Below are 22,929 nucleotides of genomic sequence, written 5' to 3'. Positions count from 1 at the left end.
CTCAGATTCAAAGAACCAAGCAGGGACTCTTCTATCCATACCTTCAGCACCTCTCCACACAGCACATGATCACACCTAGTGTATTTTCCAGCTGGGCACAGCTCAGCACCCGGCAGGACAGGGCTGGACCTTTCATCAGGAACTAACTGCTCTGATATGTGACATGTCCAGCTGTGTTTTTTTGGACTCTGCTTCTTCCTACTTTCCTCCACTCTAGCATGTAGAAAGATGAGAACAGAGGGATAAAAACCCCCACAGCCATCACCCCCTTCCACCCCCTGGCACAGCTGTACACCACTAGGCAGGAGGCACAGGGCCCTCCTGGAGCCTCAGCCACTGGTCTGCATCATTCCACGAGTATCATAAGCTCTGGCTGGGCCTCCAACTGCTCCACCTCAGAGCTGGAGACAGATGAGGTCACCTCCAGTCTGAAATCACTTCCGTTCTCAAACTGCTCCCAAGACTGTGCCACAGATTAAAAAGTGGGTTGGGAGGGGAGGGAAACCCAAACCAATGCAGCATGTTCCCCATTAAGAGCTCAACACTTAATTTATCTCTGCCTTTCAGTCGACTGCCATCCAAACCCTCCACCCTCTCCTTCCCCTGCAAGAACAAACCTGGCAGCAACTGCTTTGAATTAACAGCAGGGTATAGCACAAACTGCAAGGGACTACACTCAATCCCCAAGTCCCGAAATCCAAACCAAATCAGAGCAGTGGGGAAGAATCACAGCTTGGTGTCATCAGATGAACTCAGCCACACTGCTCTGCCTTGTGCCAGCTCCAACTGCTGACCTCCAACTGCAGCAGCCCAACTCTCTCTCCCCACATACACAGGTTTGTACTGGCAAGGCAACACTGAGCACCAGCACCACAACCCTGTGCTTTCTCCAGCACAGTCCCATTCTCCATGGTACAAGTGGCCACACTGGCAAAGGTGGCAGCAGGATTCTCCCACCTGGATCAGACAGCAAAAATGCCTGAGGAACCAGACTGAGAAAATGAAAATTAAGGTCACCAGCATGGGGGAGTCCTAAGGAAAAGAGCCTTGCAGTGGCCACAGTTGGTCAAGAGAAACCAGACTGACAGTTCAGTGGCATCCTTTTAAAAACACATTGACCACAGATGAATCAGTGTCTTGTTGTTGGAAGCTCTAACCCGACTGCAGTAGCCAGCAGTGCCTCAGGCAGTAACAGCCACCACACATCACTGTCATACACACATACTCCTACACAGTCATGGGGTCTTCCCCTCACCCCAGACTTTGCAAAACCCACGTTTTGTAGGTCTCTTCCAGAATTCCCAGTCTCACTGCAATGGCAACTATTGGACAGGGCCATTTTGTCAGCAAATACAGCTGCTGTGATCCACACCCTGTTTGGAATCCAACCCAGCTCATGCATGCACATGGTCTTGGCCATGGTGACACAGCAGCCACTGGGCATGACCCCACAGGGTGATATGAGCTATTGCAAGTGCAATGGATAGGGGAACAAGGGGCAGAGCATGCTCAAGTGCAGCTATGGATCACATGCTGCATAATTTTAGACTTCCTTCAAGCAGATGGAAGACTGGGTTGTGTGTGCTGCCAATCCTGTGATAGTTTCTTTGGATCACACAACCAGCTTGGGGTTGAACAGCAGAAGAAGTACTGCATCTCCCAGACAACACTTTGCTCCTCAGCCTCTTTCCAGAGGCCAGCCCTGGGAAACAACCAGTCAAAACTGCAATAAAAATGAGACCTTTCTTCCTTTTGAGCTTCAGCCCTTCTAGAAGCAGTGGGCACCAGAGAAAGGAATCTCTCTCAACCCCTGGCAACAGGGATGGACCTGGGCTGTTCAGGTAGCTCCTCTTCACCATAGACTAGGAATAAATACCTGCAGGACAAACAGGTTTCAGCAGATGAAGCAGCAGGCTATTCCCACCTGGCTGCATTCCCACCAGCTTCTTTCTGCCAGTTCTGGCTTCACACCTGTAACTCAGTAAGATGCCAGCAGAAGTCATCAACACAGTGAGGACCTGGTGGACAAGTGACTGTCCAGCAGACAGGCTGCCTTGCTGGGGAGATGAGGAGCTACAGAGCTTCTACACAGCAGAGCCTGTGAGTTCCCAGTGGGAGAGCTCCAACAGCAATGAGTGGAGCAGGGCATGCTTCACACTCACTGCCCTGAGAAACACCAACCACTACATGGAAAGAACAGGTCTGAAGTTGAACATTTGGGCTAAGGGGAATCCTGAGGCTCAAGTGCCTCTGAGAAGCTTTAGTTGTGGTGTGATTGACTCACATGGAAGCAGAGCCACTCCTTCATCCAAGTATGCAGCATATCCCTAAAAATCATGGCCTCCAGACAGAAATGCCTCTAGACAGAGCTGTTATATCCTGGGCTTCAGTTCCACCACCTCTGAGTATAGAGAACTTCACTGCACACACCCACACCTGCCCTGGCTGGGCCAGTGCTGTCTGCTGAGCCCTTAAGGATCCAGTGCTGGAAAGCACTGAAGAAGGGTCTGCACCCAGATGCCCTGGAGAGCTCCAAGCCATGTTCTGTCTCCCCTGCAAAAGATAAGCAACACTGCAAAAGATAAGATCTGCAAGAGCAAGGCCTGTGTCAGTTTTTCATGCTGTGATGAATGTGAGTAAAGCAGAGACAAGCACATGGGAGCATAAGGCCTTAGGGCAATGCTCTGCCCAGCTCCTGGATTTGTCAGAGAGGACTGCAGTCAGCTCCATGCTCCCAGGGAGCACAGCCCTGTGTCAGGGTGCTGAGCTGCAGCACAGAGGTGACCAAGCCACAGAGGGCCTGTGCTCAGCACACAAGACAACAGTCAGGCACACAGAGCAGTCAGAAAGCAGCACAGTCACTGCAATGAACTGTGACTATCCACTAACCAGCTCCTGCCAGGGACAACAGGAAGGGTTTAAGGAGAAGTCTGAAGGAAAATAAAGAGGACAATTTTCAAAAGAAGGTGGGATGAGCTTAAGAGATTAATCTGCAATGGAACATCTCTGCTGAATAGATCCCTAAAATAGAAGCAGCACCGTAAAAGTTTCAGTTCCAATACAGAAACTAAAATGTTAAATGGGTCTGTCACTCCTGAGCACAGCCATGATCCTTTCACAGAGCTACAACTCTCACTGATTTTTTTAAGGCAAAGATGAAAGGGCCATTCAGAGCAGCCTGGAACATACCTCTTGCAGTATTTTTCAGTTATTTTCCTTCAGCAACTCCTTTCCTGGACCTAATCCATGGACCACAGCACATGAAAGGCAACTGTAAGCCTGGCACCAGGTGTGTAAATGCCGAGGCAGCAGCAGCCTCCTCATGGGAGATGGTGAGAGCTCTTGCTACACAGCAACTCAGATCAGAGAGGGATGGTGGGGGGAGAGCAGTGACAAGGCTGCTCACCAGAGCCAAATTTAAAAAAATACAGGAGGTATCTAGCTCCTCAGTTTCAAAGGAGTTAGGCACTTTCATCTGTATTAAAAGAAGGCTGGCCCTTGGTTCCTATTATTGCAAATTGCCTAAAAAAATTTTCCTTTTAAATAACTACATTGTACAATGGCCTTTGTGGAAAAGATCAAGTTTCAGCCTATTGCCTTTCATCTCCACACCACCGACCCAGACCAGAGGAATGTGTCAGCTCCTTGGTTAATGAAGAATATGCTGACAATTTCAGAGGCACTGCAAGCAGGATCACTTCATTTGTGGCAGGAAAATCCCACAGTCCTGCACTGTCACAGTGGGAAACTGCAAGGCTGTGGCCAGGAGAGGCTCCACAGACACCACTGCCAGGCAAACACCAGTAACTGTCATCATGTCACAAGGCCACACTGAGCTTCATACTGGAACAAGAAGATCAGAGCTGCTATGATCTTACCAAAAAAAGGCACTGGGTTTACAACCCAACTCTGCAATTTTGGCAAATCTCACCCCTCACATTCAGTATAAAATTCTGCAGCCAGACCAAGCAACGCAGTTTGACCAGGACAGATGTGGAAGACAAGTATTGTCCTGACAAGGTCTCAGGGAGGGTATTTTCTACTGAATTCAAGATTGCCATTTTGTGTCTTCTTATAAAAACTACAGCCTCAAGAACAAGCCTTATCACCCAGCTGAACTGCAGGAGACAGACACTAAAGCTGTACATCATGCAGAGAGTTATTAAAAGACAGACATTCAAAAGCGCGTTCTCTACATCTCCTAAAATCCTTTCTATCTTAAGATAACAATTTCTTCCCTGAAAAACTGAAAGAAATCAATCACAAAAATTAGTGTCACAAGATGAATAGCTACTGTCCTTGCATTAGGACCACAGCCTGATCATTGAACAAATAGGATTCTCCATAACATCTGTTCTTTGCTGATAATATCACTGTGACACTGATCTTTGCTGATATTTCAGTCTTGATTTCCATTGTAAAGTTTATCCAGTCAGAGTCATCAATATCTACTTGTCCTGGAGAAAAACTTATCAGCAACTAACTAATACATTCCTGATTGTAAGGAACAGATAATTGTGGAATCCTCCCTCCTGAGAATTTTTCTGTGGTATTGCTGATTTCATAAATTTCTTTATGGGCCCATCTGAAAGTAACAAAAAAGGTAAAGTACATGAGATGTAAGATGAGAGATGCTAACACTGGAATAGCAGAGTTCATGAAGATGTCACCTTTGAGATGATTACATTGGATTTCTAGAACTCAGAATGAAACCAGATTAAAAAGATATTAGAGAAGACAGAAAGTCATTTGACTGTGAAGGCTGTGGCTGTTGGACACACAAGGGGCAGCAACACGCAATGTTAGAAAGAACTTGGAAGCAATGGAGTGGAAAAAATTGCATTTGCTAGACTGTTTTCCTACGAGGCAACCCAAAGGAAATGGAAACATCCATGTAGGTAAGGCAGAGGAATGAGGCAGGGTGGGAATGCTCTGCTCAGTCGAGGGGTTAGCAGAGACCAGCACCCATATGCAACATCAGCTCAAGTGACAGCCACAACAGCCAAGAGTAATTTGTCACTTGCAGCCCTTTAAAAAGAACTGGGTGCAAAATCAAATTAGATACTCACAAATTAGATACCCACAACGTGAAGTCAAACCTTTATATGTTTTAGGAATCCAGAAATAACTATCTTCAAGCAAAGCCTGGAATCACTGTCACGCTCCAAATGAGGAGGAGTTCTCTTGGGCTTCTAGCCTGGGCTTTGACTTGCCAGGCCAAACAGTGATCTCTTGGGATGTATTTTCTGGGATTTATTTTCTCAGATTTATTCTCTGTGTGGGTTCTCATCCCTTGCAGGCTTTTCAGGCTCATTTATAAACCATTGCCTTGAAAATACAAAGCAAGACCTGCTTCCTCTTCTGAAGAAAACACATGCTGGCCTATTACTGCAGGATGCCAGCCAAGAGGTAGGTGGATGCCCCAATTATTTTATTTTTTGAAAAAATAGTGAAGAAAAATAGTTATTTGTCATGAAGGAAAATCCCATACCAACTAAGAGACAAACTCTAGGTACCCAGTACACATGGATTCACTGGAGCATGAAGAAGCTCAGCCCTTGAGCAGAGTGTCTGAGGAAATGAAAGCAGTGGCCTCATCCAGACCTTTCCTGGATGTCCACTGCCATGAATGCCATGATAAATGGGATCTGAGTGCTCCAAAATGCCCAATATGTGCTGTGAGCTCTAACTCACAGGGACACACTTCAGTACCAAGCACACCCAAGTGCAAGATGCAGCACAGGAACAGCTGATGGGAAGAAGCATCCACACACTTCACAAAGAGCCAGAAGATGGCTCATTAAGCTTTCAAACTAACAAGCCCCATGATATCCCTCATTAGCAACCCCATGCACACACTGCACTGCTGCCACATGAGGGGCAGCTCCAATAACACCACCACTTGTTTACCAAGAGAACAATTCTGCTATTGCCTGACACCTGCCCGTGACAGTGCGACCATGGGAGGAACGGGGAGATGTTCAAATGACACTGGGCATTCAAAGGAGGCAGCAAAATGCCTGGCACTGGCTGGAACGTCTGAGCAGCTGCTGAGGACCAGCCCTACCACCTCAAACAGAAAGGCTTTCACTGACATTAATGAGAGCTGCTGCAAATAATGCCATCCCACAGCTCTGAGATGGCATGCAAGTCCATTTGGAGACTGGCAGCAGAACAGAGCAAGCACTGAGGAACAAGAACTCTGGGCTCCATCCAGTTGCTTCTGGCTTATTTAAACTGCTGTGAGATCCAATGCTGTGAAGCTGGTGTGAGCCAAGCATGGCCAGGCAGGGCAGATGAGGCTTATCCAGGTGGCAAAAGGACACACACCTGCTGCACAGTGGTGGTTATCAGGGCCCCAAGCAGGTCCATGTGGCACTACTGGGGCATATGCAGCAAACAGGTCTCTAACTTGCTGACCTCTGTGGGCTGCTCTGAGCCTCTGAAGTGTCAGCTCCAGGGCTGTTGGCAGACTAGAGCTGATCCAGAGGGTCCAGCTGCTCAGTGAGCCTGGTGTGCTTCCCAAGCAGGTGCCTGCATTAACTGCTCAGTAAAAGCACAAAGTTCTGCTAAATGACTGACCTCCCCAATACCCACTTCCCTCAAACACATGTGCTGCCAAGGGCTCCTTTCAAGGGGAGGAAGCTCTTTAAAGCAGCTGAACAGCACAGGTATAAACCTTGGGATAAGACAGAATCTCTTCTGCTGCTACAGCTCCAGTGCACTCAAGTGCATCACCTGATGCTCCAGCTGCATCACAGAAACCATCTCTGAGAGTCTGGACTGCAAGAACAACAACTGGGAGACAAGAGATCATCCCTGTCAGCGTCTGTCACTGTCCCAATGACACATTCCTGCTCACCTTGGCCCTGTGCAATCATGGTAAGGCTTTGCTGCAGACCAGCTGCATCTGTTGAATCTGCTGCCTTGATTCAGCCCACTGCCTACAAAACAGGGCAAATACCAGCTTCTGAAGGCTCTGCTGCTTCTTCCATTACTGACTGATCCCAGCTGGCACCATACTCCCTAAGCAGCGGGAACCTCTGAAATCTATTGGATCTTAAAAGCCATAAATCTCTCTGACATTTTTTACAGCAGGCCTTGGGCAAAGCAAAATTACTATTGGTCCAGATGGGCATTTCCAGTACTGCCTACCCATATTTCCAGGACTTCAAATCACTTGCAGAGGCTCAGGAGAGCTTTAAACCAAACAGAAAGCACAGCCAAGGGGACTGTGTGTAGGGCAGGCAGATGCCTTTGTGACTCACATTACATCTGAATATATAATTAATGTAGTATGCAATTTATTTGAAAATAAAAGTGGATGTAAGACTGCAGGATCTAAAGAGACTACATGTGTGTACGTATCACAGCGAGAATGAGCTCAGTGCATCAGGAAGGATTAAAATAGTTCCCACACTGAGGAAACAGTGAGAAGATATTAGAAAAAGCTGCAAGCGAAGTGACTTGCCTGGGAAGTAACCTTAAAAATAATTGCAATACAAACTATAGCAGTAAAAGGCCTGACTTGAGCTCTCATGTGTGTTCACACAACTTCATGTACCAGGGGTCTGCAAGGAAAAATGAAACAATCACTGCAGCCACATCTGTACTGCCATGGACTTTGCCTCACAGAAAGCAGAAGGAAGATGTTAAGCCCTTGGAGCCTCTTTTCCCACAAGCTGAGTAGAACTCTTTCCCCTCCCTTGCTTCTGCACTGTCCAGAGGTCAGTGGGACGGGCTCACTCCTCATGGCCAGTCTCCAGGAGCTAGCACTCATGATCCTGTGGTTTATTTGCTCAGCCTGCACTCAGCTCCCAGTTTCCCTGCCAGGAGTCACCCTGGGAGAACGGCACCAACTGCCTCGGGTGGGGTCAGGCAGAGCCGGGCCATCCCAGCTCCATACACACACCCGGACACACTGGAGAAGGAGCTACAAGACAAACAGGGCACTCCCAAAGATCCCCGGAAGAGCAAAGGGCTGAGCTGCACAAGGCGCGGGTCTCCCTGTCCTCGGCACCGAGTGCTCACACAGCACGGGCAGGGCCAGGGAGCCGCTGCCCCTCTCCCCTGCAGGAGTCGGGGCAGGGCCAGCTCGGCTCTTACTGCCACCAGCCACTGTGCACAGAAACGCCCTGCATGTAAGAGCTGAGTGAACGACTGCAGTTAACTTCTAGTAAGGGCTTCCCACCTCTGATTGACTGCACTGGTTTACAGCTACACTGGCTCACAGCCCACAGAGCCCCAGGCTTGCACGAACCACAGCCCCAGATCCTCCAGTGCTACACTTGTGTTAACCCTGAGCCTCCCTCGGCCCTGGCACTGAACTAGGCTGGGGCAGGCTGAGGGCTCCACAGCTGTATCCAGACATCTCTGCCATCCTGAGCATCTCTGCACTGTCCTGCCTTGCCCAGCACAGCTACATCCCTCTCCCAGAACTCAACTTCAGCCTCAACTTCTCTTATTTCTTTTGCCTTCAAGAGTGGACAGTTGTACTCAAGCCAGAAACAAAACAATTTTCCTCCCCCTCTTGGCGTTATACCCCTGCAGATGCTTGTGCAGGGTTTCACTTCCTCTTCAGCTCTTGGCCAACACTTAGCCAAGCTCATTAGCAAAACAGTCCCTGCATCTTCTCAGCACATTCTCCCTTCCAGCCACCCCCAGCAATTGGCTGCTGTGATGCTGCTGGGTACCAGCCTTGAAGGCAGGGAGTAAGAACTGAGGGAAGGGATAGTATTCTAGAGCTGAATGTTAGCAGGTAATAGATTACAATTAATGCACTGGAAATAGAAAAGAGAAGAAATTAAGACTATCACCCCATTCAGTCCTAAAACAAAGACAGCTCTTACTTAAGTTAGAAGCAACAGATCTGTTCCACTTCCTGCAGCCCAGCCCCTATGGTCAGCACTGTACATCCCAATCTTCCCTCTCAGCATGCAGTGCCGCCTTCCACTGCTCATGCTGAACAGTGTTTCTGGAAAGCCAAGTCATGGATGAACAGCAGCACACATACATACTGATGAGGAGCATATGTTCTGGCATCTCATCCCAACACCACACACAAATCCAGCTCCTGAACACTTTTGTGAGAACAAGATGACTGCAAACCTCTTCACTGCTCCAGGGACAAATCTCTGGGAGAAAAAGAATGTGTAAAAGCAGACAAACATTTTTTCCTGTGCTTCAAGGCTAACCACACTGTAGACATGCACATACACATACACAAAATCCAGCCCTTATGGGAATTATTCTGGTATGCTATGAAACAACTTGCATACACTTCACAAACATCTTAAGTCACACACATATTAGAGGTGCCCCATGTTTCTTTTAAGAGTAGAGCATTATCCTGTGTGGTTTCACTGTCACAGGGAAAGTGACAGTGCCTTGGGCAAGAAGGGGACAAACACTTAGTGTTGGTCAGAAAAGAAGACTCTACAGGTAAGCAAAGAATGTATCCTCCAGTTCATGCTCTGCTATACAAGAAAAAAGGTAACACACAGGACACTTGAACTGGAAGAGAAATGGGAATGGGAGAGGAACCCCCTCGACTTAGCCAAGAGGTCTCTTGGCAAGAAGTTCCTGAAGTATTAAGGATGGAGCCAAGCTCCCCAGGCTTGGTTTCAGCACATATGAGCAGTAACTGCAGCATGGTTGTAGGAGCCACCACTGTGGGGTGTCCCAAAAGAGCTGGGGAAACCCCTTGCACTAAATGTTTACAAATAATTTGATAAAGCTCTAGAAATACACAGCAGGCACCCAGCCTGGCCTGGCACAGTGACCAACCAGCTGGCTGAGATGGAATCTCCTCTGATTTCCTAGATGTCCATTTCATTGGTATTTAATGAACAGCACCTTACACTGAAACTGGACAATATGGGTTCTAGAAGATACTGAACTCCACCAGTTGTTTATCTCTCCAATTACCTTTCCTCAACTTTTCCAGGGAACTGTCCTAATACAAGCCTCTTACATTTATTGCTAGAACCATCAAACGAAGAACAGCATCAGCGTGAAGCCAGTAACATTTCTGAGAGCATAAGTAGTTGTAAGAGGCTCCTTGACTTTGGAGACTAAAAGCACCCAGGGACTGTGTTTCTCCTTTGTTCAAATGGCAGCAACATTTTCCCCTCTGCAATTGCAAGCTGTCTTTTGCAAAGCCCCAGCAGTCTGGAATCCAGCCAGTGAACAAGTGTCACCAGCATCTCTTGGGGTTAAATGAAGGTTGTTCCTACCTCCTCAACATCATCAAGGATCAGCCCCTAACATCTGTTGAACTTAGACATTTGGTTAATGTGCCTGGAACACAGGAACAGCCCCGCACAGCTCTCACAAGTGCAGCAGAATTTTGGAGTTGTACACAAGTATCAGGGCAGAGAAATAGAAGTGACAAAAATCCTGTGCAGGAAGCACTTACTTCTCCTTTTCATAAACTGCAGATTGGTGCTTGCACAGAGAGGGCTGAACCTCTGCCCTGCCCTGCACTCGCAACTGTTTCATCCATTTGGACCATAAATAATTGAAGAGAGACAGCAGCAGCAGCAGGAGACAGAATCTCTGCCCAGCTCTCCAGTGGTTCTGTTTCACCACGAAGTCCATGGATTGACCTCTCTTTATAGCCCTTTTCCAAGTAGCAAAGCAGACAAAGAATAGGGGGGGAAAAAAAAGTCCACATGCCCAGGATGAACTTCCCTTCCCAGCCTAGAACAGCCCATCTGTGACACAGGGCCTCCTGCAGCCAGGCTGTTTAGACAGATGCACAGCAGACAGACAGGCAGAGCAGAACCTCCTGATCTGCTGCAGTCCCACCCGTTCTCAACACACTGTTCTGAGCACTGAGCCTCTGCCCAGCTCAGAGGGCAAGGGACCAACGTTGTCTCTTGAAATGGGCCCAAAAAAATGAAACACACAAGGCTTTTCACAGAGAAGTAAAAGCTTCCACTCCTATGCTACATCTGGCCAAAATACACTGGGACATCAGAAAAACAAGCATGGATGTGCTGCTTTAAGAGTGTTTCCAGTATTTACCTCCAGATTCTGTGACTAATTTGCTACTCCCTTTCTGGCAGGAGCATCTTGGTAGCCAGGATGCATGACCAGGGTTGGAAAACACATAGGTTGGAAGAGACATTAATGTGGGGAGTCAAAGAGAAACAGCCTCACCCAGGGCAAGCTATGACACAGTGAGAGACTATCCAGCTGTGGTGAAATATCCTATTAGAGAGCTGCAAACATAATTTTGCTTTCTCCAAGGGAAAAAAAAAAATAAATAAAGAAGCCATCTCACCACAACCACCCTGAACAGACACAGAGCAGGAACACAGTTCCATACTGTTGCTCCCAATGACTCAAAGAATCATAATTATAAAATAATTGGTTTAATTCTGAGAAAATTAAAGAGTCAGTGGTAGTCTGTTCTCCTTCCAGGTTCATACTTTTCTGTACAAGCAAGAACGTTCCTCTAGTCACAAGACTACAATACTGTTATTGTAAGAAAAACATTTAGTGAAAGATGGTAATGCCACAAAGAAACAATGCAAGTACAAATCCTCCAAGCTACTCCAGCAGAGACTTTGGGAAGATTCTGCAAAGACTAAGCTCTGCTTATGGTCTTTGTTGTATGGTTGCTGTACAAGAGAACCTACCACCCTGATGATATTTCTCACCACTTTTCACAAAACTCAGTTAATCAATTTTCCCTACATAGAAATTGAGGGTCACATTAGGCCATGTTCAACCAGCTCAAGGAACATGGAATCACCACTTTTCCCTCTTCTTAATCTGTTCTTGGTCATCAGCAGCTGCCTGCACTGGAGATGTTCTCAGTGTGACAGGCAGTATCTACAGCTACCCCAGGTGCCTCAGCTCTATGGAGTGCAGCCTTTCAGGGGATACACTTTCCTGTAGCCCACCTGGGCTTATTTCCCCATAAGCACAGTAGAGAAAAGGAGAAGGCAGTTCAGCACACATTAACAGAGAACTGGGGGATTTCCACCAGCCAGAGTTCTCTGGTAAGCAAGGCTGGGGTTGAAAGTTGATCTTAAAAATGATGCTCTGTGTTGGCACAGTTGCTATTTTAGATCCAAGGCATCTCTGCTGTTGCAATATCTGCTATTCCAGGAAATATAGAAATCTCTGCTCCATTTTAATAGGAAAAAAACCCCAAAAGAGTATGAATGTAAGTTTTTACCACATAAAACCCAGATTCTCAAACACTGAAACACAAAGGCAATTAATTCAGTTCTCAATGACTCGCACTGAAACCACTCCTCTAAACTAGTTTTTGCACAGAATATTTTCTATACACAGCCCCCCATATATATATTTTTATTGACAAGCAAACCACTTCAAAATAAGTCCAAATAGGGAAAAAGGACTAAGCTGAATGCAAAAGGCACAGCCCTATAATTTCAAACCCACTGAAAGAACTGGATCCACCAGATAGTCTCTTCTCCCACACCCAAAAAACTTTGCAAGTTGATGGGGTGGGGAGAGATCAACTTGGGAAGGAGCGGTTCCCATCCTCCTGATTTAAAAAGAAACAATGACTTCAAAGAACATGAGAGACATGAGCCTGAATGAGCAGGAGCCAGCTTCAGAGACACAGCAAGGTAACACCCCAAACTCACACACACACGCCAACACCACCAGCTAGGAGGCATGTTCTGGAGGAACACGTTCTGGAGGAGTGTGCCAGGAGACTCCAGTTTAACCAGGTCCTTGGGAGGTTTCACCTTTACTCTTCCCACCTCTGGCTTTGGCAGGGCGTCCATCTGCTGTACTTGCCCTGTCAAATTCTTGACAAATTGCTGGGTTTCCCCACACTGGGCTTACTCTTCTGCACATGGGACATTAGTCATTGCTTCATTTCCTACCCAGCTTCACTATGAGAATCCCTCTCAGTGATCCAGTGGTAAATAAATTGCTAGGAGAGAAACCAACCCTCTCCAAGAGGTGCTGAACTAAGGTATTATAAAACTGAGGAGCTTGGTGTCACCAGGCAACGTGCCACAAAGCTCCACACCAGCCCAAGGTCTTAAACCACAACCCTTCCCCTGGGAATGCTGGATGCTCTGCACACAGAGACCAGTATGAAACCTCAACTGACTTCAATAATTAAGATGTCATTCCTTAGAAATCAGAGAGGTGGAGAATCTACCGTTATTTTTTCCATTTTTAATTTGGAGCCCAGTCTGCAAATCAGAGTATCTGAACCCAGACAATGCACCATGCTGTGAGGGAGGATGGACACACATTCTTTGATACCACATTGTTCCAATCTATGGACTAGGTAAATCATGAATATTATTAAGACTTCACCAAAGGCAACCCTACTTACATGCAATCTATTGTACTGCCCTCTCAGAAGCTCACTTCATTTCCCAAATATTTATTAAAAATAGTTTTTATAATAATTTTTTAAAAGTTAATTCAGACAAAAGCTTTAGTAAATCTTTCAAAATTGTTATCTGCTGTCAGATGCAAGAAGATCGGAAAAAAGTGGCACAGGAAGAAAAATTTTGCTCTTATAAAAATGCTAAATAAAAATCATTTATGCTTTTGTGTGTTCAATTTAAACAGATTGCTTTGTGTTCACAGCTTGGCTTCCCCTTTCTATCTACAAGTAACAGGGCTGGTCCAAATCCACAATGAACTGTGCTCTGTCATGCAAGACCCACTCTACACTCAGTGCAAGACACACAAATACACACACCCCCTCCACACTGGAGAAAAGATCTCCTCTGCCCCAGCAGGAGCTGCACTGTCCTGCACACAAGGGCTCTTTGGGGTACAGACTCCAGCCCACTTTTGCCTATGCAGTGTGACAAGAGCCTTCAGGAGTTATGATAATAATCTACAACAGACTCCTCTGATCTCTACCTCGCTTCTTCCCCTAGGGAATGCACAGAAAGGAGCCTTATACATAACCCGCTTCCCTCTTAATTTGAAAACATGAACTGAAGAACAGCATGGTTCTGGGGGGGTCACAAAGCTTCTCCTCACTTCACAGCTTACACTAGGTCCTAAGAACAGCTTACACTGTTCCACAGTGTCAGAATACATTCTGGATTGCTTTCATCCAGAAATAAAACAAGAATTAACTGCAATATTCACAAATAACTACAAAATACTAGCAAAATTTCAAGTACTGTGGGAAACAATGCATCTGGTGATCCTATTATCCTATTACCCCTAGATTTACTTTGTTTTTCTCATCACTGTGTGCAGCAGCTCGCAAAAAAATGAACAGTGCCCAGTCTGCATTATACAGAGAAACACCATCTCTTGCCACGGCCAGGTGAATACCCAGGCTGCTACAAAGCTCATTTGATTTTTGTGGCCCTAAAAGGCTGTGCACTACTAGGGTCTTAGCAGCAAGGTGTTTCCTTCATACAGAACTGGAGCCTCAGAGAAAGACTGGACCCAAAGGCAAGTGTAAGCCAGGCTGGGAATGGGTGGGATTCTTCCCATGCACTGCTTTGCTGTGTTAACCATCACCTCCATCCCCACCCTTTCGAGACAGAAAGGCTCTTCCCTTTACAGCAGATCTCCCTAGATCATGATGATGGGTGATAAGGAACACACGGGACCCTGATAACCTCTTACCTAAGCATTCAAGCTCTACAGAGGAGGATTCCTCTTCTTTTCGAACATCCTAAACCCCTCCGAATACCAAATTGACAACAAAAAACCTGTCGATGTCATCTGATTGCATCACCCCTCCTCTTTCTCCAGGACTCAGAGGCATGTCTCCAAATAGCTATTAGCTTTGCAAAGCCAAACAGATGTTTCCTAACACCCAAATCCTGGCCGCCTGCGAGGTGCCGATCGGCTGCAGCACCAAGGAGCGGCAGGAGCGGGGCTGTGTCTGCGCATCTGTGCTGCGGAGGGCAGAGGGATGCGAGACGTGCTCCCAATACCCAAACGCCTCTGCCAGCCCCGCGCTGCCTTTCTCCATCCGAGCCCGCTCGACACACCCAATAGCAGCGACAAAAAAGAAACCCAAGCCAAAACCCGAGAGGATGCGGCAGGCGAAGCGCCCATTTCCCGGATGACGGCAGCCAAGCCGCCGCCGTGCCCAGGTAGCTGCCGCATCCCCGCGATCCCCGGGGAGCCCACCTACCTGCTTCTCGTCTGCGGGGCGGCGCGGCCAGGGCAGGATGCCCGCGGCGGGGACCGGCAGCGGGGAGAGAAAAGGAGACACAGTGAGGCGGGAGGGACGCGCCGGGCCGCGGGGCGGAGCGGCCGCGCGTCCCCGCCGCCTCACCTGGGTTCACCAGCTTGCTCTTGTACCGCATGGCCGTGCTCATGGTGCCTCCCCGGAGCGACAGCCGTGCCCGTGTGTGCGAGGGTGGGTGGGGGACTGAGCGAGTGCGAGCGGCGGGGCCGGCCCGCGCCGCCGCCGAGGGGCCGGGGCCGCCCGGGGCCGCCAATCCCGGGAGCCGAGCCCGCCCCGGGCCCGCCCCCGCGGTGACAGCCGGGCCGGGGCTGCCGGAGCCGGGCGGCAGCGGGACCGCCGGCCGGAGCACCGCAGCGATACTGCCCCTCCACCCCGCCCCGGCGAACGCAGCCCCGGGCCGGGCTGGTGTGCGCCAATAATCCCCCCGCAGCCACCCGGACCCGGGCAGGCTACACCTCCTCCCTGAAGGTTTAAACACTATAAATGGCAGCACTCCCTGCTCTCGAACAGAAACACAGCACCGAGGAGGAGGAAAACAGTATTAAAAAAAAAAAAAATACAAAACCCAAACACAAACGGAATAAATAGGAAATGTGCTTCCAGATTTGGCATCTCAAAATACAGTGGGAAGTCCTGAATCATACTGCAACCATGCTGCGTGAAGTAGGAATGCGCTCTGTTTCCATTAAAAAATTTAAAAGAGGTTCTATGAGAAGTTATTTTAGGCAAAAGCTGTCAGTGTAACTCTTTAAGACGAGGCAAAACAGAACTTAAATGAAAAGCAGCAGTTGCACATGACATGAGAACAACTCACAGAAAACTCAACAATAGAGAAGGAAGGAGAACGGATGTGAAGACTCAGGATACCCAGAACCTTTCCCTGACTTCCATGGCTGCGGGGAGGGGTCATGTCTTCCCCATTTCAAGGACAGGTAAATTGTCAGACCTGAAACTCTTCCACATACTGGCGGGGTAAGCTTGGCAGGGTGATGGCTGCATAACTGAAGGGCACTGCTCTGCCTGGGCACAAATCTGACACAATGCCACAATACCAACTTTTCAAATTCTTGTAGTCATCACATCATCTTGGCATTTCTTCCATCTTCTCATTCAAAACATCCCTCATAACAAAACAAGGAGACACTTCCAAGGCCTGGCAATCCAAGGCACATACATTTTAAAACTGCATTAGCTCACCCTGAGTTCACTTTCAGCCATTGATTCAAAGCACCAGAAAAAAATGAATCAGGTAATTGTCAGCAAATTTCCTTGTTTTCAAATGCTAGAAAGCCACAGACCATTAGAGACTCTGCTCTACAATTTAAGGCACCAACAAGTCAATCAGCCTTTCATGAGTTGTTTTATAGTCTGCCACAGTGTTTTAAAACTAATGAAGACTGAAAGGACTGCAGTCAAATGCTCTTTGATCCTGCTGAACAGTCATTTAAAAAGTTACATGTGGGCACTTTGTCCCAGTGCTGGAAAACGTCAGTCTGGAAAAGGCCAGGATGAAATTCAGAGAGAGGGACTTGTCTTCCAAGGCCCTGGCACTGCCAACACCTATGGGAGTTGAAATGCAAAAACAGAAAGTGGGCTCTAGCCAGTGTCCTCTATCCAGAGCACTCCACAGTACAAACACTTGGCTTAACAGCTATGTACTACCCCAGTAAGCTGTTAAGTATTTTAACAAAACCAAGTTCAAATGTAACTGAAAACTAACACCAGTCAACATCAAAGAAGTGGCAGAAAGCAAAAAAAAAAAAAACCAAAAAAACCTACATCGAAAGGAAAGTACTCACATGTGGAATCAGCAGCTCTACAAGCCCTTCTTGGACAATTACTAAAATAGATCTCAAATTTTGAGCCAAAATGCTCCATCTGGAATCCACAAACCCAAAGAAAGTACAGACTATCAACTGGTATTCAGTATCCCCAAGTAAAAATCTTTTCACTGAGGCTTCCCACTGTGACAGTGACTTTAGGTGCCTTGCTTTCAAGAGAGATAAAACTCCTCTACTTTTAATAAAATTAAAGACTAGATGCTTTTGATAGTCTGCTTCCCCATTGTCCTAGATTACTTTAAAAGGCAAAGCTTTCATGCCACCTTTGCTCAGAGAGCTAATCTAGCTTGTAACTAAGGTCTCCAACTGAAGTCTGGCTTTCTCAGAAGGGGTGTGGCTGTCCTGACTTTCACAAGCACAAACGGACAGCACATAATTAAGGGGGTTGCAAAATATGATGCAAAATCCTAGAAGAAAAACAACAAGAAAGGTGCAAAAAACAGCAAACAAATAATGAGAAAAAGTTTGCCATTAAATCTCTCACCTTTGCCCTCTGGACAGACATGTTAAATTCAAATCTTCATAAAAAAAGTAGAAAATTTGTGTTGATGCAAATCTGTCACTCCATTTCTTCTTTTAACTTCATTACAGCAACCACTGAAGTAACAATGTAACATCCATTTTATGCAGTTCAACTCCAAGGAAGCCAAATATGCATCCCAGTGATGCCAATCATTTGTGAATCCTATCCTGATTAAACACTCATTGCTAGACAGCAAAATTAGGGGTAATCATTACATGAAAGACACCCCAATTTAGTACAGAAGACAAAGTGTCTCAATCCCATATTTGTAAAGTAATTTACACTTGTGCATATATAAACTACACAAGATTACAAAAGCATGCAGAAGAGAGCTATAACACAGCACATAAAGGAAATAACATTCATGCACTTATAAAGAAAGGTGTGTGATCAGATATTCCAAGATATTCAACCACTAAAGACATCAGTAGGTACCTAATGAACTTTGGGAAAAAAGCAGATGTAAACCCTTGCTACCTAACTTATAAGTAAAACACTTTTAAAGTTGTTTTGAAATTAAATCAAAGCAGTTTGCAGGTAGACAAATTTTAGAAAACACCTTCATACCCCAGGGTAAACATCACAATTCCTTTGAATATGCAATGTGCACAACACCATTACAGCATTTCATATGTTAGCTTGAAAAGGCAAAATAAAATGAAACAAGAAAAACCACCCCAAAATAAAACCCAACATTTTCCACATTCATACAATTTATTACAAAACTTCAATGAAAAGTAGTGCTATGGTAAATATAAAAAAATCAGTACATGCCATCACTCAGCTGACAGATAGAAATGCCTGTGACAAATTTTTGCCATTAATGCTTGAGACTTGAAGCCAAACCTCCAGAGGCATCCACACAAGTTGTTGGTGTGTGGAGTGTTTATGGTGTGTTAATGCACGACGATTTAGAAAAGTCAGCTTTTTCCAATCACTGGTGAATCATCAGCATTTCCTACATTTTCTCATACATCACACAAATGCAAATCACCAGAGATGAAGCTTCAAAAGCAACAAAAGCACAGGGAAAGTTCTGAAAAACTGATACGATACATAATAACCTAAAATGGCAGGTGAAAGTTATAATACTGTGCAAACACACATACGTTTACTGTAAACAGGCCACAAGGTCTTAGTATTAACCACGAAACCGTTCAGAACAACCTAGCAAATAAATGATTAATTCCTTAAACCCACCACAATGACTAGTCCAAACAGTGTACTCTTGGCAGTTTCTGGATAAAAAGGTATAGGAAGGATAATAAAACCACATTGGTAAGTATGAAGACAGTGTTACCAAAAGAATCAAAAAGATACACTATAAGTTGAATAACATTGAGTATATAAAACAAGCAGTTTTACAACACGATCTTCAGACTTTGTGTTTGTGTTAACGCAGCTCTTGGTCTGTGGCATCCAGCTTTTGCATCTGAACGTTACCACTCAGGCAAAGAAAAGAGAGCACCCATCCACTTAGAGAACCGTATGCTGCTGGGAACAAAAGTGGAAAACACAGCATTAGAAAGGACAAACTCTCAGCACTGTCAGAGCCCCTCTGAGCAAAGCAGCATAATCCAGGGAATAGGGAGTTTCAGCTCCTGCAGCACAGGGACCTGCATTACAACTAGATCAGCTGAGCAGTTTGGCCCCAAATATTTATTACAATTGTCCAATAAGAGCTTATAAATGAGAACTTATTTTTAGCTACATAGTTTCTTGGGCACCCATACCCCCCCTGAGCCTACAAGAAGACAAGGAGAGCGTTACAGCTCATCTCAACAGCCCTGCACACAGCACATCGACCTTGGCCTGTTCTGTGAAGCATTATTGCTGCTGAGGAAAACAAACCACTCAGCTAAACAGGGCCAGCAGTAGGCAGCAAGTTCAACATCATGTACCAACACTGCTAAACTAAAGCAGGAAAGCAGACATTTTTTCAAGCATTCATAGAGCAGCATTCCCATGGCTGAAAAAAAAAAAAAAAAAAAAAAAAAAAAAAGGAATATTGGCCTGTAATTTCAAAAATAACTATCAGTTTTGGATATTTCTACAGTTACTTGCCAATCAAAAAGGCTGCTACAAAGAAAGCAAAATCCCAGCTCTCCCTGAAAGTTGGATCCTGCTTAAGAAATTGTGTCAGATTTGGAACTCAGGGGAAACACCTCAAATTCTCCAGTCCCAAAAATACTCATTCCTAACAGAAAAAGTTAGCTTAATCTAAATGCTCATCTGGACGGAAAAAATAGAAATATGCTAGGAAACACTGTTTTGCCATTTTACTTGTAAAATACACTGCAACACTCATCCAAACTACAGTGGGGATAAGGAATATCCTTTGCTCTTTGCCATTCTCACTGTGGGAGTTCTGTTCAATACACAAATATCCTTCTCATTTTAAGGAGCCCATCACTTCTAATAACAACTAAAATAAGCAAGTAGTAATAAGGCTTTAAAGCCAGAGTCCATAAACTGCTAAGCAAATTCAATATTCAAATTCAAAATCAACCTGTTGTGCTACACTGCTACTTCGAATTTGAAAGAGAAACTTGGTTTCTGCCTCTGCCTCCCAACTCTAATCTGTTACAGAAGATACCTTAAGAAGAAACTCTAACTCAAGTTTCACTCACAAAAAGAGTGAAATTTCCAATAAACATGAAGGCTTGGGCTCTAAGCACAGCTGTGCACTGATGTTAGCAGCATTAGCACCACCATACTCACATTTTATAAGCTCACAGAACACACTTGGGAAAAGTATGTTTGTGTACTTTTAACACAGATTCATTTCACTGCTCTTTCTTCCTCATCTCCTTGTAAGGCAATATTTTATGATACAATTAGGTTGATACCATCCTTGACAAGTTTGACCTCCAGTTTTACTAGAACAACCTTATAGTCCCTCATGCTCATTTCATCAACACAGAGAGTTAACAAACGCCTCTGTCAGCAATGTGAGTTCATACCACCCTTGAACACAGAGGATATTTCTCCAGTGTGCCATTAAAACAAAACTCTCTTGGTAAGTAGCATAACTAACAAGTACTACATACACCTGCACCCTGATCATGTGGTCACATAGCTCAGAATCCTGAATTCCTGAAGATTTTGAACACCTTGTAAAGGAAATTTGTCTCCCTCTCAGCTCTTCCCAGACCACCACTACAATGCAGGGTGACTTGACACCTCTGTTTTCACATCTGAACTCCAAATGAGAGAAATTTGCTTGATAAGCAGCTACATTTTCTCCCTCACCCCAATTGTTTTTCTTCAAACAGCACCCATTTTATGTCATAACTACAGTCCTTTGAGTATCCCATTGTCAGCAAGAGCTCTGAGAAATGGCATCTTTCCAAAAGGCAGAGGAGTACTGGATGACACCAGTGCTCTGCTGCAGGTTTTGACTCATTTTGTCACCGCACCCCACTTTGGTTTTCTGCTGCTTCAGTCACCCTCTGTTGACTTCACGCTACAAGTTTGTTCCATTTCCTTTGCTACTCTGTAGCGAGACCTCATACTTCCCCACAGCAAACATCATCAGCCGAGTTCACAGTAAGTTACAAAATTGGCCTTTGAACTGATTATCAGTGCTCATCAGTAAAATGTGCTAATAGGAGTGATAACCACAGAGTCACATCTACATAGCAGCATCCAAGCTTCAAAACTATCAGACATGTTCCTCTCTTTCTTTAGGAAAAAGTGGCCCTGACACATTTTCAGGTTCTTCATGTTACCATACAATTTGGTAATAATTTAGGGAACATAAGTCTGTTTCCTAAAGGTGAAAAAACTTGTGCCAGCATATCAATGCAGCGTTTGCTGAACAAACCCTCAGTCAGAAGAGCTGAGGAGAGCTGGACACTGCCAACACTCTCCTGGTCTAGTTTCTAGCTAGAGAAACATCCACTGGCAATGCCAGGCAGTTGTTCCAAATACTACGAATTTGCCCAAGCTTCAAATTCTCTAAGCTTTCAATTTCAGCTGCCAAAAAGCTACAACATCATCTCTACTTCCTCAAATAACATTTCTCATCAGATCAATTCAGCAGCATCGTTTTAGAAGGCTGGTTGCTATGACATTGCTTTGTGTTGATCTGTTAAATGATGTCAATTCATTGGTAGAAAGAAGGAGTTATTTGGTGTCTTTAGCACTGTTCTTATCAAGAACCAGAATGATGTTAATGTGCTCAGAAGGCTTCAAAATACTTGTGGAAATTACAGGCTATGCTAAAAGAATTTTCAACACCCTACAGATATTTTAAGTGCAAGATGCTTAGGTTTCTTTTTTGTCTGAACATATTTCCCTAAATATAACTACATTTCCAGATGGCTGTATTAGTGTTCCACAGCCTGGCTTCTGTTACTGATTTGTCCCAGTATGATCCTGAAACTGAGTGAAGACAGACAAACCAGATTTGTAAGAACAACAAGAGGAAAACAGATTGCAAAGACATACACTTTGAGAAACAGAGAATGGAAGGGAAGAAACATTCACCAATAGCCACTTCGTCTGGTACAATTATTAGAGCTTTTCATAATAATTGCTCATCTGAGATGGACAAGTTCAGAAATTAGTAAATGTGCTATTGGAGTTACTGCAGGCTTATTTTAAAAGCATTTCATATTTGAGCACCCAAGTAAAACAAAACTTGTTTAAGGTTTTACTACATGACTCTACCCTTCCATTTTTCCTCTTCAATCCTTCATGTGAACTGACAAATTGTTTTACAAGAAAAAAAAATCCGAGGAACATTAGTAAGGTGAGTATATCAAACATCAGAGTAAAAAATTTGTTACTTCTTATTCTAACAATATTCTAATGTCTAGCTGTGCTCTCATTGCCTGCTCCACCTGCACTAGTTGCACACAGAAGCTATTAAATGTTTAGAGGAAAGAGACAAAAGTGTAGGTCAACACACCTTTGTCAGGGCTGCACTCAAAAGATTTTAATCACCACAATGTGTTCTCACAGACTTTTGTCAGAAACTGAAGCTGGAAACAGGAAGGACAGTGTGCCAAAATCATCTTCCTTTCCTACCTCTAACCCAGTCTCCACCAGCATTCATCTTCATTCCCTTTCCAGATTCTACTTCTCCACAGCAAGATTATCTGTCTGCCCTCTTTGAAAACTTCGAATGTATTCCCTGCATCTAATCTTTTTGTCACTCCTCTTATTCTTCCCTACTCCAGCCTTGAAAGTAAAGGAAACTGCTTGAAGTGAATTCTCCCTTTGCTCTTTCCATAAAACCTTTAAAGATGGCCCTATGTAAAAGGGATCAGGCAAACCAGATATTCCAGTCATCCCATCTGTGTAGCACTTTCTGGTAACACAGACTTGTCAGTCTTTTTGGCAAGGATTTGAGTTTAGCACTTTTTAATTATTATGCA

General features: G+C 45.2%; 2 protein-coding genes across 8 annotated transcripts in view; both read right to left on the bottom strand.

Annotated features, from left to right (window-relative positions):
- The window catches only part of SEPTIN5 (septin 5), a 41,139-nt gene extending 23,478 nt beyond the window's left edge, over positions 1–17,661 (bottom strand). Inside the window, exons 1-2 of one of the 4 annotated variants that reach the window (XM_079322473.1) lie at positions 15,269–15,391; positions 15,125–15,135 (exon numbers count right to left, since the gene is read on the bottom strand). In XM_079322473.1, coding sequence (XP_079178599.1) covers positions 15,125–15,135; positions 15,269–15,311 — 54 coding nt within the window. In that variant the 5' untranslated portion in view covers positions 15,312–15,391. Of the gene's footprint in view, positions 1–15,124; positions 15,392–17,506 lie in introns of those variants that run through there. The other 3 variants (XM_079322470.1, XM_079322472.1, XM_079322471.1) reach the window with 3 other exon arrangements.
- A 579-nt stretch (positions 17,662–18,240) lies between these two features.
- Positions 18,241–22,929, bottom strand: part of LOC306810202 (septin-2) — a 34,701-nt gene continuing 30,012 nt past the window's right edge. Inside the window, exon 13 of one of the 4 annotated variants that reach the window (XM_079322475.1) lies at positions 18,241–19,039. The gene's annotated coding sequence lies outside the window, so the exon portion shown is untranslated. The remainder of the gene's footprint in view (positions 19,040–22,929) is intronic. The other 3 variants (XM_079322474.1, XM_079322476.1, XM_079322477.1) reach the window with 3 other exon arrangements.

The sequence above is a fragment of the Erithacus rubecula genome (assembly GCF_903797595.1).
Source record: "Erithacus rubecula genome assembly, chromosome: 19".
NCBI lineage: Eukaryota > Metazoa > Chordata > Aves > Passeriformes > Muscicapidae > Erithacus > Erithacus rubecula.
Note: the sequence above shows the minus strand (reverse complement) of the source record. Positions and strands in the feature narration are given on the sequence as shown.